This window comes from Ursus americanus, chromosome 7 (genome assembly GCF_024610735.1).
Source record: "Ursus americanus isolate L20-20 chromosome 7, mUrsAme1.1.p, whole genome shotgun sequence".
Lineage (NCBI taxonomy): Eukaryota > Metazoa > Chordata > Mammalia > Carnivora > Ursidae > Ursus > Ursus americanus.
The window spans coordinates 7,568,267-7,587,456 of NC_142133.1; the positions used below are offsets into that span (position 1 = coordinate 7,568,267).

General features: G+C 46.1%; 1 protein-coding gene across 2 annotated transcripts; it reads left to right on the forward strand.

Moving 5' to 3' along the window:
• Nucleotides 1-1,849: 1,849 nt before the first annotated feature.
• On the forward strand, nt 1,850-18,251 carry SLC67A2 (solute carrier family 67 member 2). Of its 2 annotated transcripts, none has more exons than XM_045771860.2 (6): nt 1,850-2,097; nt 6,331-6,418; nt 7,765-7,808; nt 7,932-8,061; nt 11,038-11,190; nt 14,554-18,251. In XM_045771860.2, the coding sequence occupies exons 1-6, from the start codon at nt 1,933-1,935 to the stop codon at nt 15,348-15,350; spliced, it is 1,377 nt and encodes a 458-aa protein (XP_045627816.2). In that variant the 5' UTR covers nt 1,850-1,932; the 3' UTR covers nt 15,351-18,251. The 2 variants fall into 2 exon arrangements, with proteins under 2 accessions (XP_045627816.2, XP_045627815.2); XM_045771859.2 differs by having other exon boundaries at nt 1,851-2,097; nt 10,981-11,190.
• The last annotated feature ends 939 nt before the right edge of the window (nt 18,252-19,190 follow it).

Genomic DNA, 19,190 nt, shown 5'->3' on the forward strand with positions numbered 1-19,190 from the left:
CTTATTTCCCCAAGCTTTGGATTCCCTTCTTACTATGCCAGAAAACCTCTAGCATCCCAAGATAATTAAATGTAGGTCACCTCTGAGTCCATGTTTCAGTCAACCAACCAAGTAAACTATGAGAGCCACCTCCAGCTCTCCAAGCTAACACATTACATCTGGGATCTCTAGTAAGTGCACCCATATCAGTGAATTCTGCCCAATTTAGTGTTATATTTTCCCCTCCTTAATCTGACACACTTAAATTCTCTACCCCATATATTTCCAAGGTATGCTGATTATATATTAGCAGAGTCTTTCAATTCTTTTGGTGTGTAAATAATTTCCTTTGAGGTCATAGTGTCTACCCGCCCCCTGGAACATGCTGAGATTTTACCCTAGCTATTTATCTAGTGAACACAGTGAGTGGTTTCGATGGGTCTTGAAAAACATGAGCATTCCTCTTCAAGGCACCTACCCCAGATGGGTTAATCACAAAAACTTTAAGCACAGGACAGCTAGTTTCCTCAGATACAAGAGGACAAACTACTTCTAGTGGCAAAGGAGGCTCAGAGGGACTTGGGGGGGGGGTTCAAGATTGTCAGTTTCATCTGGCTCCAATCACACATCTCCATTCTAAATTTCAGTATCTCATTCTTTTTTTTTTTTTTTTAAGATTTTATTTATTTATTCGACAGAGATAGAGACAGCCAGCGAGAGAGGGAACACAAGCAGGAGTAGTGGGAGAGGAAGAAGCAGGCTCATAGCGGAGGAGCCTGATGTGGGGCTCGATCCCAGCACGCCAGGATCACGCCCTGAGCTAAAGGCAGACGCTTAACCGCTGTGCCACCCAGGCGCCCCTCTCATTCTTTTCTAAACAGTGTCCTAACTTTCACATGACAAACTCTGCAAGATCGTATCCAATAGATATAGTCATTTAGCAACCTGCGCAATTGAGATTTTCTTGAAAATCTCACTCTTTATACCAGAGCAAGAAAGGAGTAAGCGCTGAAGTAAGTTCCTGAACAAGAGGGGCTAGTAACCACAGTTAATATTAAGTACTTATCATGAGTCAGTCATTGTGCTAAGTGATTGATACACACCATCTGGTGTCATGCACTGCTTACTTCCTTTCATTGCACTCAGAGTAAAACCTTAAAGCTCTTCCAGGGTCTTTTAGGTCCTGAATGATCCTGCCTCCTGCCTATCTCTCTGATTGCTCAGTTTGTTCAGAAAGTTTCAGCCACATAGATCTCCTCAATCTTTTCAGCCTACATGTCACCTCTTCCAAGTTACCAAAGGACACCAGCTCACTCCCCACCTCCTTAGTCTCCACCTGGAGACTGTGCTTTTCTTCTACCGTTTGTCACCATATTATTTTCTTTATCGTGTTCGTCTTCTCTTGGGTACTGCATGTTTATTACTTAACTTGCCATGTTTATTTACTGTGTGCTTATCATTATTACTCCAGGAACCTGTAACCTCCCCTCAGGCTCAGGAAGCATTTGCAGGATTCTCACAGTTCTCTGGGGTTCTGCTTTTCCAACAGGCAGTCTGAAGGCACCTACTCCAGGTCACTCAGAGACAACTAGGGCTTAAGTCTGTGGGACTCCCAGGTGGGGCTGGCCGCCACCTCCGGCGGCCCCACCTTCTATGAGGAAGCTCAGCACAGTTCCCGCCCGCCCTGCAATTCCAGAGGCAGTCTTCCCTCCAAGGAAACATTGAGCATCAACATTACCATCACAAAACCCACGCGTCCCTCACACAGCGCTGGCGCGCGCTGTCTCCTCCCCTCCTGGAGCGCTCGGCGTCCGCGCGCAGCCACCGCCCCGCAGCACCGCCGCGCTCCCCTCTACGCAGGCGCACGCCGCTCGCTTCCGCTCGGGGCGGGGCTAGCGCGCGGGGGCGGGTCCCGGCAGCGGCTGAGGGTAGCCGCGCCCCCCACCCGTCTGCATGGAGTCGGGGGGTCGCAGCGGCCTGGCCTCGGCAGGGGGGCTGGCCTCGGCGACCCCGATGCCACGGCAGGAGTCGGGGACCGGGGCTGAGGCGCGGGCTCGTGGCCCCCGTGCCGTCGGAGCCCGCCGCTTCCTGCTCTGTCTTTACCTGGTGGGATTCTTGGTGAGTGCTGGGGCTGGGGGCGAAGGGCGACTGCGTCCTGTACCTGGAACCCGATTAGGGGTGGCTTTTTTCTTGAAGCCCGGGTGGTCGTTTAAGGCTCAGCCGGGGCTGGGAACTTGCGATCTGCCTGGTGGTGCCTTCTTCCTTTCGAGCCTCATTTTGCCCCCAAACCTCTTTCACTCTGCACCAGGCCACGTTGCTTTATTGCCCCTTGAGGGCCAAGTCCTCAGCTCCTCTGCCCCTCCTGCCATTTAAGGCGCCCCCAGCACAAGGCTCTAGTGTGATTGAGCCGGGCTCAAGGGTGACCCCAGGTGTTAAGTGCTGTGAAAGGTACAGAGCACGCAGGGTGGACAGCAGGGATCCTGGGCAAGTTTGGGAAAGCCCAGCTGTTCTGAGGTCTGTAGGTGTGGTAGGAATACACAGACTTTTTTGCCAGGCCTGGTCAGGGAAGTCACTATTGATGACCCCACTTGGGCAGAATTAGGCACATTTTCATCAGGGTTCCTGGTAGACTGGAATGTTTAAAAATGCAAACCACAGTGAATTATACACATCTGCCTTTCAACGAACTGTTTATTGGACAAGGCAGGTTTGGTTTTTTCATGATGTGTGTGTGTCCTGGTTTAATAAGGACAGTTATTATGAATTTCCCACGTAGATTGGAAAGCTTAGAAAGATGAGTGTATGATAGGGGAGGTCATCCATACCTCCATCCATTTATTACTCATACAATTTCTGAAAACCTTTTATGTGGTTATGTGGTTGGGACTGTAGAGCTCCAGTCCCTGTAATACAGTCCCTTCTGGGAAGAGCTTAAAATCTTAGCAGAAAGCTTGTGTTGGTAGATCATGGGCAATTATCTGCAGGAACCCGAGATCCAACTCTTTACTCCTCTCCTTTCAAGTTCAGACCTGGTTTAGTGGCCCTGGTTGTGAGCTGGTCCAGGTTAGGAGAGAACTGGGACCAGGACCCAGCAGGATTTCCTCTTTGCTGATACTGGGACTACATCTTGAGGACAAAAGGAACTGGTCAGGTCAAGTGTCACTGGGTGAAGACTGCCTTCAGAGGCCTTGAATAGTCCCCAAAGGCACTAGTTCCTGGCAAAGAGGAATTAACTGTTTTCTGCCCAGGTGCGTGTTAAGACCACTACTCCCCAGTATGATGGCCTCACTAGAGTTTGGATATTGAGCCATGCTCAACTGGGAGAGGAGCAGGAAGGCAGTTTCCCTATCCCCTCCGCAATGCAAGATGCTCATGAGTCTGTAAAGGTTTGATGTTGACTTAATAGTTGTTAAGACAAGATAAAAGCATTTTCCAAATCTCTGTAAACACAGCACCATGAGGCACTCAGGAGGGCAGCGTGTCACAGAATCTCTGCCTGTAGTTAACCTTGCCTACCCTGCCCCCAGGCTCAGTGTTTCCAGTTGAGAGCCTGGCATTCCTTAATCTTAGGTCAGTCTTGGGGTACAGATACCTCACCTTCCATTCCAGCCACCCCCAATTCAAAACTATTGATCATGAGTGGTCCTTGACATTTCAGAAGGGAGTTGGCTGCCATTCACCCTCTGGGAGGAGCTGGGGACTAAGTTACTGCTGCCCTCCCTGAGACAGTACTCGTGTCTGGTTCTGCCAGATGAAAATAATTTGGGCCCTCACCTGGAAAGCCCGGATTGGGAGTTCGGAGAAACCAACATGACCTAAAATTCAAAATAGTTTGAATGTTTTAAATGAATTCGCAGATCATTCATTATAGTCGGCCTTCCAGTACAGATTTGAATATTTAGAGCTTCTCCTCTGTTGTCTACATGCTATGCACACAGCGAGTCTAATTTAGCAAGCCTGATGTAAAACTTTAATAATTTGTTCAAGAGAGTCATTAGGTCTCTAATACATTCAGGGGAAAATGTAATATTTCCCAAAAGTTAAAAGAGAGTAGGGATTTTTTTAAATGGAAAATGTAAGCAATTAAATTTTGTGCAGCTTCGGATATCCTTGAAGGATCTAATGGCTCTTTGTTAGGTAACATCTAAGGACTATTGTACATAGCTTAGTTATTACTTTTAACATATTTAGAGATGTAAAGACCGCTAAGAGTTTTAGGAAAATGGTTTCAGATTAATAAGAGAAGAAGGGAACAGGGTTAAAGAAGTCATTTGCCAAAGTGTTCTGTTTTTAGTTCTCATCTGGGCTTCCAGGTTTTAATTTGTTTAAGAAGGGAGATGAAGATGGCCCTCTAGACCCCTTTTGGTTAGCACTGTAAGATGGTGCTAAGAGCTATGATTTCAGTCCCTTCTTTCCTCTGCATACACGGTGAGATCCGTATTTTATTTCGTCAGCTGTAGTCAGGTCTCTTACTCATTCTTACTGAGGCAATTTGCTAATCAAGAAATATTTCCTACCCTGAAAAAGATCCTGAAACTTTTTAGTGTATTCACCAGTTTTTGTTGAGAGATGTAGATGTTCAATGAAAGGTTTAAGTGGTCCCCTCTTGCCTGATTGCCTTATAAACGGTTTCAAGTACATGACCAGTTGCCACTTTCAAAGTGCATTCAAAGCCAGTGGTTTCAAAGAAACTGCAGATTCACAGGAAGAGAGGAGTTCCCTTTTCTAGTAAAGGCGAAGACAATTTTAGAGCACAACTTCCTGAAAGACGATTTTAGAGCAGCATCCTTGGATATAGATAACATTTTTCAGGCTCGCAAAGCGTTAAAATAACACTGATCATCAGTTATTACTTATGAGTCTGTTTTCTTATTACCTGCCATAAATCTCAGCCTACTTAATTATTTCTCTCCCATCCTTTATTTGAATGTTAAATGACAAGCGGTACTGGGAATTTTTTGGAAAAAAAATCTTCTTGGACAATTGAGTTTTCTTTTCTGAAAGATTCAGAAAATTCACTAGGTAACTGATGTATTTGGGGTCTTTTAAATGATATCATACATCAGTAGGCTGATGAAACAAAGCTAACAGCAAAGCCCAAAAGACATTGGCTTAGATCCAAAAGAAATTTTAAGTAATCTTAAAATCAAAATCAAAACTGTAGTTCGGGTAGTATAAATTTATGAGCTATTTAAGACCACCAGATAGTAAATATAGGGCCATCTAAAGATGTGACCATAGAAAAGGGCCACTGAAAAGTGCATTTAGAGGTTCATGTTTCTAAAATTAGGTGAATGCACAGCCACCAGGAGAAGCTACAAACAAAAGATTAATTGTGGGCCCAAAGAAAAAATATTTTTTGTGCATTTCTTTCTGTTTAACCAGGATTACAAGAAAAGGAATTCCAGTTGAATATAAAGAAAACCGCGTGTGTGCAATGTGGTTTCCTTCTTCTAAACCAGTTGTTGCAAGTACGCAAGTGAAGTAGGAATGAGAACAAAACCTAAAGGAAAAATTAAGTCTTTCTGTTAACTCAGAATACCTAGCAAAAAGGATCAGTACTGATCCCCGGGACTGAAGAAAAGAGCAAATATGTGTGAACTGCTGTTGTGTGTTAGACCTTTCTCAACCATTACATCTCTTAATGTACATCATATTTCTACCAGACAGGTGTTATTATCCCCATTTTTTACAGATGACAGCACTGATGCTTGGTGACATTAAACAACTCTCCAAGCACACGTGCTTAGTAAGTAATGGAGCTGGAACTTAGAACTGTCTGACCCCAAATCCCAAGCACTTTCATTGACTTAGCTGCAGAACACTGGCTTTCCCCTCTATGCCATCTTTCTCTCTCCTTCCTGCTTTGCTGAGACTTTCTTTTCAGATGCTACTTTTAAGGCTATAAGCCGCAGATCAGTCGCCTTCCCTAATTCCAGGAGGAAATTCATATTGTGAAGCAAGTGCTGCTTTGCCAAGAAATATACATTATCCTGCCTCCCTTCATTACACACAAACATTTTTTTTGTTTTGTTTTTTATTTGAATAACTTCTGTAGCACATCCACCCTGAGTATTAAGGATCAATCACAAAGAAGTGAAGGTTGACATGATTCTAGGTCATGGTGATCAGGCATTTACAGGTAGCAACTGTTACAACACATTGTATTTCGATTCTTTGTTAAGTTTGATCTGATGGGTATAGCATACTGTAGAATACAATTATGCTTTCCTGTTTGCTCAAAATTTAGGTATTGGTTTTATTTTTTTAATCAGTTTGTTATTAGGATTACCACTAAGAGCACCTAAGTGTCAGTTTCTAATCTGAGTTAATCAGTGATCTGTCGTTCAGGATTTGTTTGGCGTCAGCATGGTCGTCCCTTTGTTGAGTCTTCACGTCAAGTCTCTTGGAGCAAGTCCCACAGTTGCTGGAATAGTAGGTGAGTGGTTAATATCGTACATTTTCAGAGCGCTGAATTTTCAATCCTCTGGACTAAGAAGCTAAAAACAAATCAGTCTTACAGCCGAATTTTATCCAAAGGTAAATTGAAAGTGGGATAAAAGGAATTTTGAGAATACTTAAAAATGTTACCCCGGAGCGAATGTGATTCATCTTTTCCTGGACTACGTGTGTTCACAGAGGTGTTGAGGTTCAGCATCCTTCCCTCCCCCACCACCAGTGACATCGAGGTTACTTACTGAGCCTCTCCAGGGAGCTGGCTGCATGTGTTAAAGGGTAGGTACAGACTCCTGCCTGCAGGAACCAAGTCACGCAGCAAGGGATTTAGGGTGAGCCTTGACAAATTGCTCACAAGCTTCCTGCACCACCACCAGCACATCTTAGGGGGTTGTGGGGTTTCTCTCCTGTGCAGCATAGAACCTCCATCTGAAAGCACTGATACCAAAGAGACAGGACATAGCAGGGCCGAGGATTGTGCTAATTCACAAGAAATTGGTAAGACTAACAGTCCTTGACTATTCACAAGCTGGATAAGCAAATGTTTGGGAACAGTGGTGGATACAACATTTGGAATGTCCTCCATGCCATGATTTGTATTTCCCTTGGAAAGTAGAATTATACTGGCCCACACAGCAACATGAAGGTTTTTGTGAAGAGCAGAAGGGACATGTTATTTGATATAATGGAGGTAAAAGCACTCTGTAAAGCTGTGTCAGTTCTTTATAAAACTAAAGCATTTTATAAAACCGGAATGTTAGAGGCATAGACTTAGTAGAATTTTCTAGGATTTGGATTTCTACTCTCCTGAGTACTCTCTGTTCGTTCTTCTCAGTCGGGGGTACACAGCCTCACAGAGTGGGAGAAGCCTCTCTCAGTGAGTGTGGGCGGCCCTTGCCTTTAGTCTGCCTTCTGCTTCCTTCAATTTTATTTTGAAGGTTTTTTTTTAAGATTTTATTTATTTATTTGAGAGAGAGGAAAGAGAGAGCACAAGCAGGGCCAGTGGCAGGCAGAGGGAGAAGCAGACGCCCTGCTGAGCAAGAAGCCCGATTTGGGGCTCGATCCCAGGACCCTGCGATCATGACCTGAGCGGAAAGCGACCTGAGATGTTTAACCGGACTGAGCCACCCATGTGCCCCTGAAGGTCTTTTAATAAAAATTGTATTGCTTTACCCTTCCAACTGGAAATAAAGGGGGAAACTCCTTTTTAAAAATGGTCTTTTTTCCCCCTAATATTTTTCTGTTAATTTCTATGTAATTGTTACTATGTTGATCCATTTTTGGGATGGGTCTAGCTGATTTTCTTGACGTTACTGATGTTTTTTGTAGGCTCCTCCTATGGCATTTTGCAGCTCTTTTCCAGCACACTGGTGGTAAGTTGTCTCCCATCTGGCAACACATCTTGGTCACATTTGGGGGCATCTCCATGGTGGTGCTGGTGGTGGTGGTTAAAAATGGTGAGTCAGAGGACTTTCTGTGTTCCTTGCTTTCCTCAGGGCTGCTGGAGTGATGTGGTTGGAAGACGGTCTTCCTTGCTGGTGTGCATTCTGTTCAGCGCCCTGGGTTATCTGATTCTTGGAGCATCCACCAATGTGTTCCTGTTTGCCCTTGCTAGAGTCCCTGTGGGTAAGTTCCTGCCCTTCGGTGTGTTTTCATTCAAAATAAATCAATTATATGTAAGTGTATAAAGAGAGACCATCCTACTTGTCAGTGCCTTTTTTTTTTTTAAGATTTTATTTATTTGAGAGAGAGAGCACGCCTGTGTGAGCAGGGGGAGGAACAGAGGGAGAGGGGAATAATTCCCAGCAGACCACGCTGAGCGCAGAGCCCCACATGGGGCTTGATCCCAGGACCCTGAGGTCATGACCTGAGCGGAAACCAAGAGTCAGACATTTAACCGATGGAGCCACCCAGGTACCCCTGTCGGTGCCTTCTTGATTAGAGCTTATGTCACAAGAAAATAATGACGAGAGCAATTATAACTGGAACACCGGCCGCTGCTGTTGATCGAGCACTTCGTATCAGTCAGGCTCTGCTCACTTATGCAGAGCTACAAGCTTGTACATGGCAGGGCCTGGAGCCCTCGCTGTCAGTGTGAATCATTATGCTGCTGCCCAGATCTGTCTCCTTCCCATCGATCTCTCTGCATTCAGTCAGGAAGAATTTGTTAAATGTCTTTGGCCAGCACTGTGGTTTCTATTCTTTCCCTTGGCCAGCTCATAGTTTTAAAATTGGGCTTCCTGACTTCTCATTGGGATTTCCCACTGTCGCTTTCCTGCAGCCTCCTATATGTCTGGCTGTTGGTCGGGGAGATAGTAGGGTGATGACGAGTTTCTGTTTCCAAACGGATGTTGAATGTTTCTGACATTTTCGAAATAGCTTTTATTTTGTCCACTCACTGAAACGTTTCATCCGTTCTCTGAGCCACCGCTTGTGCATGCTGTCCTGGTGTGGAGGGTAGGCAGTTCCTGGGGAAGCTCTTTATTCTCTCTTGGCCTTTCTTAGTTGTTAGAGCCCCAGGAGTCTCAGTGTTCTTCCTCCCCTGACTCAGTAGAGCTCTGACAGACTCAGCTGCCGTAGTGGACAAGTGTGCAGCACTAGACCTCTGCCCATATCCAGTTAAGCTGCTCCTATTTACCTAATGCCCCAAAGGAACAGAGCATAAAGTAAGTCCTTTTAACATATTGATGACCAGCTTATTTGGGATTTTCACACCCATTTCTGTGACATACATACTTACTCTCCAAGTCTTTGGAGTTCGCCCTCCAAAATTCATGCTGTGCCTTTCCGCTGACTCTTTAAATATGAGCAGTCATCCTAACGTGCCCCACTTCCACACAAAATCCAACCGACGGCTGCTCCGTGTGCATCCAGAGTCAAAGTTATTGTACGTGATTGGTTTGGGTTGCAATGTGTAAATATAATACACTCCACCATCAGCAGTAAGGCTGTTCATAATTCTAAAGAAGTATATGAGATTAATCGACCCTGTATGTAATAGGTAGAAATATGTAGAGAAGATTAAAATGTTTTTATTTAATATGAAATGAGCCCGTTTGGAGTGGTGGTAGTTCTATTAATACACAGGATACTCTTGGCCAACAGGAGAGCTATACGTAAAATTCTTTACTGCTATGGGAGTCTCTACATTGTGTAATTGGCCCGGGAATATGAGGGAGCCCTGGGGAGCCTTGCCAGGGTGTGCTATAAATGTCACGTGTGGGTTCAGGTCCTTGTATCCTGAAGATGAGCCTGAGGGAGACTGAAGACCCAGAAGTAGACACGTTTTCTTCTCTCTCTGTCCCTTGGCCCAATCTCTACAAGGTAACAGGAAGCTAGTCAGGGTTACCCTCACCACAGTCCTCCTTCCCCGGGTATGTAAGGTGAACCCAACATTGGTATCGTTTCAGAAATAATCACAGGATTCCTATCAGGCCTCTTAGGAATCATCTTCAGCCTGGTCCTTTCTCACATTTAAGGAAATAGATCTAGAAAGAGTCTCTCTACCTGATTCCAAAAGAGATTTATAAGTTTTCTTCCCACAGAGGCTGGTTATCAGGCAAATGCCCACGCTCATATTTAGACACGGCTGGGTAGAACCCAGGATGAGCGTGCCGGCGGAGTGATGTACATTGATGCTTCTTTCAAGGAAATCACTGGAAACCGTTGTGTCGCATCACAGTTAGGAGCACTTCAGGCCGACCCACCAGCAATGCGGCTTGAGTTCCTGCCATGTATTGATCAACGTGCTGGGTAGCCGACGTTACCAGAACCCCTCAGTCTGTTTACTCAGCATATGGGTGTATGGGTGCAGACAAGTCAAATACATCAGCAGAAGTATGTGGAATAGAAAGTTGCCACATACACTTCAAGCTCTTCTTCAGTCATGTCCCACCTTTCTGTTTGTTTAGTCAACCAATTCACAAACCTCTTGCTAGTAGGAAATCCGTTGGTAGTGTTTAGATGACCATGTCATCATATTTTTATATTTTTACTCACTCCCTATCCTTCTTCCCTGTTCTGTTCCTCTCTAGCAGTTATCACCTTTATACACACGTGTGCACACACACCCACGTGCACACACACACACACACACAGGCTCTGTGAAGATACATACATTTATGTCTCTTTGCTCTCTGATCCTTGCATTATCCTCAGGGTCAGGGTCAAGGTTAATGCTGGACATAGAGTAGGCATGCAGTGAATGTTTACTCACTGAGTGAATGAATAAAGAATGAGAAATCTCTGTAGAGAAGCCACCATGAATTGCATTTGGCTAACAGAGAAAACCGGAGATGCTGGGATGTCAGGGTCGAAGGTGGGAAAACAGAGGGTGCAGGGCTTGGCTACCGAGAATAAGGTGGCTAATTAGGACTGTGGGGCTGGATCAGGAGTCCAGTCACAGCGGGATGAAACTGCAGACCTTAGAGGTTTTGGAGAACGGAGGCCAGAACTCCGTCAGTGATAGAGACGAAATGCAAGATCACATGTAAGATCCTTTTGGTCTGAAAAATGTTACAAAGCATGTTTCTTATCCCCTTGCAGGTATTTTTAAACATACCCTCTCCATTTCAAGGGCTCTGCTTTCTGATCTGGTTGCAGAGAAAGAACGGCCACTAGTAATCGGACAGTTCAATGCAGCGTCTAGTGTGGGCTTCATCTTGGGCCCCATGGTTGGTGGATATCTTACCGAGCTAGATGGTGGATTTTATCTGACAGCCTTCATCTGTTTTTCTGTCTTCATTCTCAATGCCGGTAAGTTGACATTTCATCATAAGAAGACTGTTTGGGGTATGCATTCCTACTGACCAATCGACCTGCTTTACTTTTATCTCCTTACGCGTTGTTGTTCTTAAAACAGGCAGACCTTTTGTTGTTGTCCCACTGTAGGTCACATACGGTGCTGTGTTAGTGTCAGGTGAGTCAGCAATTCCGTACCTGACTCAGGGCGCATCCTGACAAGTGTGCTCTTAACCCCCTTCACCTTAGAATAGGCAGACTTGTTTTTCAAAGTTGGACCACCTCATTCCCTGCTGCAGACCGCCTGCCCGTGTCTTCCCATCGTGTTAAGGCACGTATGTGTCTCACACAACATGGTGGTGGGCAGGCCCTGCCCCCCTCTCTCTCTTTCTCCTTCCATGCGCTCCAGCCACACTGGCTTCCTGGTCAGCCTCACACACGCCAGGCTCATTCCCACAGGAGGGCACTGCAGTTCGCTCTTTCCTCCACCTACAGCATTCTTCCCACATATCTTTACTGGGTTTTCTTTTTTTTCTTTTTTTTTTTTTTTTAAGATTTTTTATTTATTTATTTGACAGAGATAGAGACAGCCAGCGAGAGAGGGAACACAAGCAGGGGGAGTGGGAGAGGAAGAAGCAGGCTCCTAGCGGAGGAGCCTGATGTGGGGCTCGATCCCATAACGCCGGGATCACGCCCTGAGCCGAAGGCAGACACTTAACCACTGTGCCACCCAGGCGCCCCTTTACTGGGTTTTCTTATCATTCAAGTGTCAAATATTTGCTTCCTTGGAGAGGCCTTCCCTGATGATTCTGTTTCAGATAACTCAGGTTTCTTCATAGCACTTCTGAAATTGTATTATCGATTCGTTTTCTTGCTTATATTCTCCCTGTCCCTCTCCTCCCTGCCTCCCCACACATACCATTAGAAACTCAGCACCACAAGGGTAGAGATTTGCTCAGTGCTGTCACTGCTGCCCAGAACTGGCCAGGAATAAAGCCAATGTTCAATAGTATTTGATGAATGAAGGAACACTTACCAGACTATGAGCTCCTTGGATGCAGGGCCAGTCGCCTAAAGCAAAGAGGATAAACCTCTTTGCCCAGAGACTGGTACCTTCCTGAGCCTTAGATAAACAACTTCATAAACAAGCAGATTGGTTCATGTTACTCAGTTTGCCTTAATTAATGATAGTTTACTGCATCTTTATTTAGCCTTTGTATTCAAGGCTCCAGGTGGAGGGATGGATTCCACGTTGAGCCAGGATATAACACTCAGGAAGCAGAGTTCAGGAGTTCAATGTCAATCCTCATAGGAATACGTTATGATTTCCTGGCAGAAGTTTAACCTGTAACCTCCTCCAGGAGGTGAGGTCTGAGGGATTAGTGTAAATCTAGATAAAATACTTGAAGCGCATGACTGGCTGGTGTGGCCAGGTACCTTCGCTCATGAAGGAATGTGCTGAATGTGATAGCCATGGAAGTCAGAAGTCAGTGTGTAAACGAAGACCGTGACTATGGAGCTCTGTTTTGGATTCTGCAGAGATGATGCTGTTGGATGTCAGGCCCTAACCTAAGCCTGTGAATGGATCTGAGTCAGTCGGGGATAGTTCAGCCACAAGTGTTCTCATCCGCAAAGGCTAAAAATAGTAATAGGGATTTCTTGTGCATTCTTAAGAAATGTGGAGGTCAGCAGGCCGAGCTGATGCAGGGAGTAGCAGAGGAGAGCGATGGGGGCAGGCCGGCAGACACTGTCTCACACCGGCCTTTGCCTTCCAGCGCACTGAACACGGTGTATTGTGTTTTTTTCCCTAGTGACTTCAGCCGTCTTCCTCAACCCCTTTTACCCCTTCAGCTTCTCCTATCCTCACTCTGATCGGCCACTCTGTCTGAGAAAGGCCTTTTATGTCTTTTTTTTCCGTGATTTCGGTTTTCATGGTTAAGAACTCAGACTCTGGAGTTTGACAGACTTGTATTCAGATTCCTGCTGTGCCACTTTTTAGTGTGGGCCTTGGGCGAGTTGCCTCAGTTTACTCATCCATAAAACAGGGTAACGACACTCCCGGTCTTACTAGGACAAGCGCTGGAGGTCTTGCACACGAGCAGTTCACCCCACTGTATCAAGTATGCCAAGCGCTCAGTAAACATCAGTTGCTGTCATCATGATCATTTTTATTATTTTAATTATACTCTTCCTCTCAGTCCACCAGTGATAGTCCTTTCACATTTTTATCAAGATTCTATAAAATGTCCAAGAGCCTTTTAAAGATAAGAAGCGATAGAAAGTCCAGGCCTGCATTCTTGTGTGGCTTTCTGTCATAAATTAGTCCCTGGTGAATAGTCCACCTGGACTGTGGAGAAACCACATACACAGATGGGGTTGCTGAAAACAGCATGAAACAGTCTTAACGGCCACTGGTCCGCGTTGAATTTTAAGTGCGGAAGGACTGAAAACTCTACAGGTTGAGTTTGGAAAAGATGTCCTAGAATGGCAAGCTGGAATTCAGTTTCCAGAAATGTGGGGGCGTGGATCGGCAATAGGTCATTCTACTTGGATGGCGTGGGATACATAAAACGACCAAGGCGGAATGTGCCAGTCACAAGGGTGGACGTGAGATTCTCTGAAGAGGAATCGAGCTGCTCCATAAGATCATGCATCGTGGTCCGTGAGAACGGCACCCCCAGAGATTTTGAGGGGTGACTTGCAGAAGCACACGGTGGCCCTGACTGGGGGCAGATCCCAGCAGGTGCTTCCTAACAGGTCACCGATATCAAGCTGCCCCCCCCCCACCAAGGCTGGCCGTCTCTGTTTATGGCATCCTGAGCTTCCGCTAACAGCACTCACCCTGTAACCCAGTTTCTAGGTTTTACTTTTCTAAACCCCCTTTTAGGCTTAAATTCCTTGAGGGCAGGGATTTTATAGGGCTTGTCTTGTTGGTTAATATATTCCTGCTGTTTAGCACGGGACTTAGCATTTAGGAAGCAGAACTCTTCAGTGTTTGGATGAAGTATGGGTGGTGAACGGATGGGTAGGCAGATGGTGGACACGCACGGAATTAGAAAGGTAATGAATTTAAACATACAGCATGAGAATTTCGATATCACATGATATAGGAAACCCTCATGGGCTCTTGAGCTGGGAAAAAAGCGAACGTTTTGTGGGTATAGATTTTTTTTTTAGGTGAACAGTGGAATTCTATCAAAATGGAGTAGAAGTAGCTGTGGGAATAGTTGAAAACTGATTCAAAAACACAGATTCGTAAATGTACTAATACAAAACTACAGAACGGTACTCTCATAACATACTTGCCCCCCGCGCCGGGGGCGCCGTGTGAGCCGGGGCGTGCAGCCTGCTTTGACACACGCTGTGCCATCTTACCAGGTCTGGTTTGGCTGTTTCCCTGGTGCGAAGCTCAGCTCTGCAGTGCAGAGAAAGGCCTGCCCGCGAGTAAGCACCCTGCACCCTGGGGGAGGACAGACGGTCACGGGCAGGAGGCAAGCACCCCCCGCCGGAGCCCGGCCGGCGCCAGGCCTGCCAGGCCGCCCTGGCTGGAGGTCGCGTCCACGCTGCGCGACATGAAGAGCCTGATATTTTCCGAAATGTGGGACATCTTCGCGGTGCGCTTGCTGATGGCCGTGGCGGTCATGCTCTACTACAGTAACTTCGTGCTGGCCCTGGAGGAGCGCTTCGGGGTGCGGCCGCGGGCGGCGGGCTACCTCATCAGCTACAGCAGCGCGCTGGGCGCCCTGGCCGGCCTGGCGCTGGGGCCGCTGCTGCGGCTGTACGGGCACGACGGCCGCGCCGTCCTGCTGCACTCGAGCGCGCTCACCTGCCTGCTGCTGCTGCTGCACACCACCGCCCGCTCCGTGGCCGTGGCCGTGCTCTGCTCCTCGCTGCTGGCCGTGTCCACCGCCGTGGGCAGGACCTGCATCACCGACCTGCAGCTGGCCGCGGGCGGGGCGCAGGCCAGCGGCACAGTCATCGGCTTGGGGCAGTCCGTGACGGCCGTGGGCCGGATCATCGCCCCGCTCCTCTCGGGGCTGGCGCAGGAGGTGAGCCCGTGCGGCCCCCCCAGCCTGGGGGCCGCCCTGGCGCTCATGGCCATCTTCATAATGTCACTGAACAGAGCCCGCTATGGTGGTGGTGGTGGGAGTGACAAATTAAAAAAACGTGAGTAGAGTAGAACTGGATGGAAGAAACCAACGCTGGGGCAGGGACAGAGACCGGGAAGGGTGGTTTCCCAGGGGACGGGCTTCGTTGGGAGCCGCCCAGGTCCAGCCTGCCGGGTGATCAGAAGTCAGAGCCTTGTCAAAGGGAAGGGATTAAGGTTATGTAAACGTCTCCTCCTCGAACCCCGCCGGTGGGATTAAAACTTTCCACGGGGAAACCCTACCAGCTTCAGGACAGGAAGATGGTGGTGGGATTACAGAAGGTGATGCGTTCCCCTGCTAAATAAAAAATAGGGTAACCCATTAATAAAGTGATCCGCTGGGACCCAGGTTCCATGTCAGATTGCATAAACTAAGAGGGGGGGTTTCTGCTATTAGAATCCTAAAGATTAAATAAGCTGCTTTGTTGAAAGCCTGTCACTTTCTCAAGTTGTAACAAGGTTCCACCTGGGGAAGCTGGGGGAAAATCTCGTGGCTGGCCTCACCCCCGGACACTGATTCTGCGGGACTAGGGGAGGCCCAGAAACCTGTATTTAATAAGCAACACTAGCACTTTCTCATGGAGGCAGAAAAAGGATCATTCGGAGACGTGATTCAAGTTTTGATTCAAGTCAAAGCCAGAGACTTGGTTGTGTTTATTAATAGCTAACTCAGTTTGAACTATTAAGATTATGTGGTCCGAGTGTGTGAACCTTCTCCCCGGGTCTTGGCAGTCACGCTCCATAATAGGAGAAACAGGTTCATGGAGCCTGTCCCGTGTCGACTGCCTCGGAGGCTCCATGCTCTGCAGAGAGCTGAGGTTGTCAATCTGGCTAGTTCTCCCTGGATCCCAGGCCTGAACTGCTTCCAGAAGCCAGAGCTCCGTGGGGCTGCATCAGTTGGATGATGGTAGAGCCCAGTGGAGAAGACAAAGCACAGGAATGCCTTTAAGATGAACATCTCGTGCCCTGTAAGAGGCCGGTGTCCTGCCTTATCAGACAGACCTAACTCTACATTGTTTTATTTTAATATCGTACTTGAGAACAAAAGAGCTACACTGATCTACAGGGAAACGCCTTTTCCTAGGCCTAGGCTAAATGGTCATTCCAAAAGTGGTGCCCCAGGGTCCAGCTGCAAGGCTCGGAGTGAGGGTTAGCACAAACTCACAGCGAAGCATTTGCGTGGTTCTTGCTACTTGGATGATGTCACCTATGAATAATAATTATATTGGGGCTCCCTCTCTTTTCCACATGCAAACTACCAAAGTTCACATTCCTTTCATTCTTTTTGATGGGTCCACTGGGAAATTATTCCTGTTTTCAACCTAACACATGTATAATTGTTAATGTATTGTATGTAAAACAGAAAAAAAAATGTTTCTCTAGTTATAGAAGTTGTGTATGGTGTAAACTCAAATATTTATTTTAAAGAATTAATTGGATGTTTGAAGAATCCCCTTCTATCTAGCTACAAGGAAAATATTAACTTTTTTATTAAGTGTTGTAATTGTGAACTTTTATACAAGCGCTAAGTGCTTTTGAGGAAAGCAAAATATAATATGAAATGGTGTGGCCCTTCAGGAGCCCACCAAATCGTCATAGAGCTTAGACTCAAAGGCCAAGAAGTAATCAAGGGTTTATGCAATGAAGTAGAATTTCTCCGAAGATTATCTTTTCTGTGCGCTCAGAAATAGACAAGTTTCTTAGACATTCTTTAATATAGTCATTACATTTTTGAAATCCTAGCACTTTATTTTTGAAGTTAAATAAAGCCTATAAATTTATTAAGGCTTTACAATTAACCAGCTACAGGCAAATACTGAAAACCAGGGTTGATCTTCGCATAGAGAGGAGAGAAACATTTTTGTTATTCTCCACGCTCGTGGGGTTTTTTTAGATAAATATTATGCAGGTGTACCTCGTTCTATTGCACTTCCCTTTATTGTGCACACAGATACTGCATTTTTTACCAACCGAAGGTACATGGCAACCCTGTGTCGACAAGTTTATAGCTACCATTTTTCCAGCAGTATTTGCTCACTTTGTGTCTGTGTCACATTTTGGCAATTCTCACAATATTTCAAACTTTTTCGTCGTATTTGGTATGGTGATGTGTGATCAGTGATCTTTGATGAACCGTGCCCATATAAGGCGGTGAATGTAATCGATAAGTGTATGTGTTCCAGTGGCTCCACCAACTGGCTGGTCACCTATCTCTTGCCGTCTCCTCGGGCCTCCCTATTTCTTGAGATGCAGCAGTATTGAAGTCAGGCCAGTCAGTTAACAACCCTACAGTGGCCTCTAAGTGTTCAAGTGAAAGGAAGTGTCAGCTGATGTGCCAAACTTCTTTGCTGTCTTATTTTTAAAAATTGCCAAAGCCACCCCAGCCTTCAGCAACCACCACCCTGCGCAAGATTGAAAAAAGACCCTCCACCAGCAAAAAGTTGCCACTTGCTGAAAGCTCAGATGATGGTTGGCATTTTTTAGCAATAAAATCTTTTTAATTAAGGTATGTACATTGTTTTTTAGACATAATGCTATTGTAAATTTAATAGACTTCAGTGTAGTATAAACGTAATTTTTCTGTACACTGGGAAACCAAAAGATTTGTTTGACTCATTGCAATATTTACTTTATTGTGGTGGTCGGGAACCAAGCCCAATATCTCTGATGTACACCTGTAGTTCCTCTTAAGAAGTCTGATGTGTGGATATGCAGAAGTGTGTTCCAGAACCAGCAGCGTCCACATTCTCCTGGAGCTTGTTAAACATGCAGACACTCACACCCCAGCACGGACCTGCTGGGAACCATTCTTACAAGATCCCCAGCTGCTCTGTGTGCACAGTAAACTTTGAAAACCACTGGTCTATAGACAGTATTTGTATATTTTATGGAATATGATCTCAGGGAAATTAAATCTGCTCACCTAAAGTTTGTGTTGTTTTGTTTCTGAGTTCTTGAGAAACTTCTGTAATAATTTCCAAAGTATTTAGGTTGAGCCACACAAAATTGCTATTTTCCTAAGTCAAAATTGCCTGCAGTTTCACATGGTTCAACTTAATAGTATACGGAATCCTATTTTAAGGGCATTGAACTTGCCTGAGAAGTTTATAAAGGATATGGCACCCTTTCGGCATTATGCCAGCCCCAACTGCTAAGTTCTGTGAATCTTCCTCGGTGTTTTGGGTTCTAGAAGACTTTGGCCTTCTCCATGGAGGAAAGGTATACCTCTTCCCTCATGTCCAGAGAGATGAGCAGACATCAGAAAGGGAGTGAGGCATGCCTAGCCAAGGCAGCAACATGGGCAAGCCTCTAAAGCCCAGGCCTGTAGGTCAAGTTATGCCTGCAGCAGACAGAAGGGGCAAGAATCAGTAGTTCTGGCTGCATAGTGAGGCCAGAGCCTGCCCTAGACCTCTAGAACCAGACTCCAGAGTGCCCCAGAGTTGAGAGTCCCTGGGTTAGATCATGAAGGGGCTCATGTACCATGCTCAGAGGTGAGCTTTTATTCTCACAGAATAATGCTCTGTGGACTTCATGTCAAAGATCCCTCGAGGGCAGTAATCCAAGAGGAACAGGAGAGAGAAGGCAGGTGCACTGAGGGAATCAGGGTAAAAATCTGAAAGGCCTGGGGACTGTCAGCTTGTGACCTCCGGGTCACAAGATTCTGGACAGGTGTCTGGTCCGGGCAGAGCTCAGGCAAGGTTAGCTGGTAGTGAGTGTTGAGACTTTCTGCCCCATCCTATGGCAACTGGCAGAGAACATGTGTGGGCATTTATGAGAGTTTGTTCTCTGCATGTTCTGAACATTAAGAAGACGTCTTTTCCCTAGGACACTTCTTTAAGAAATTTAGACATCTGGGGGGGGGAGGGGA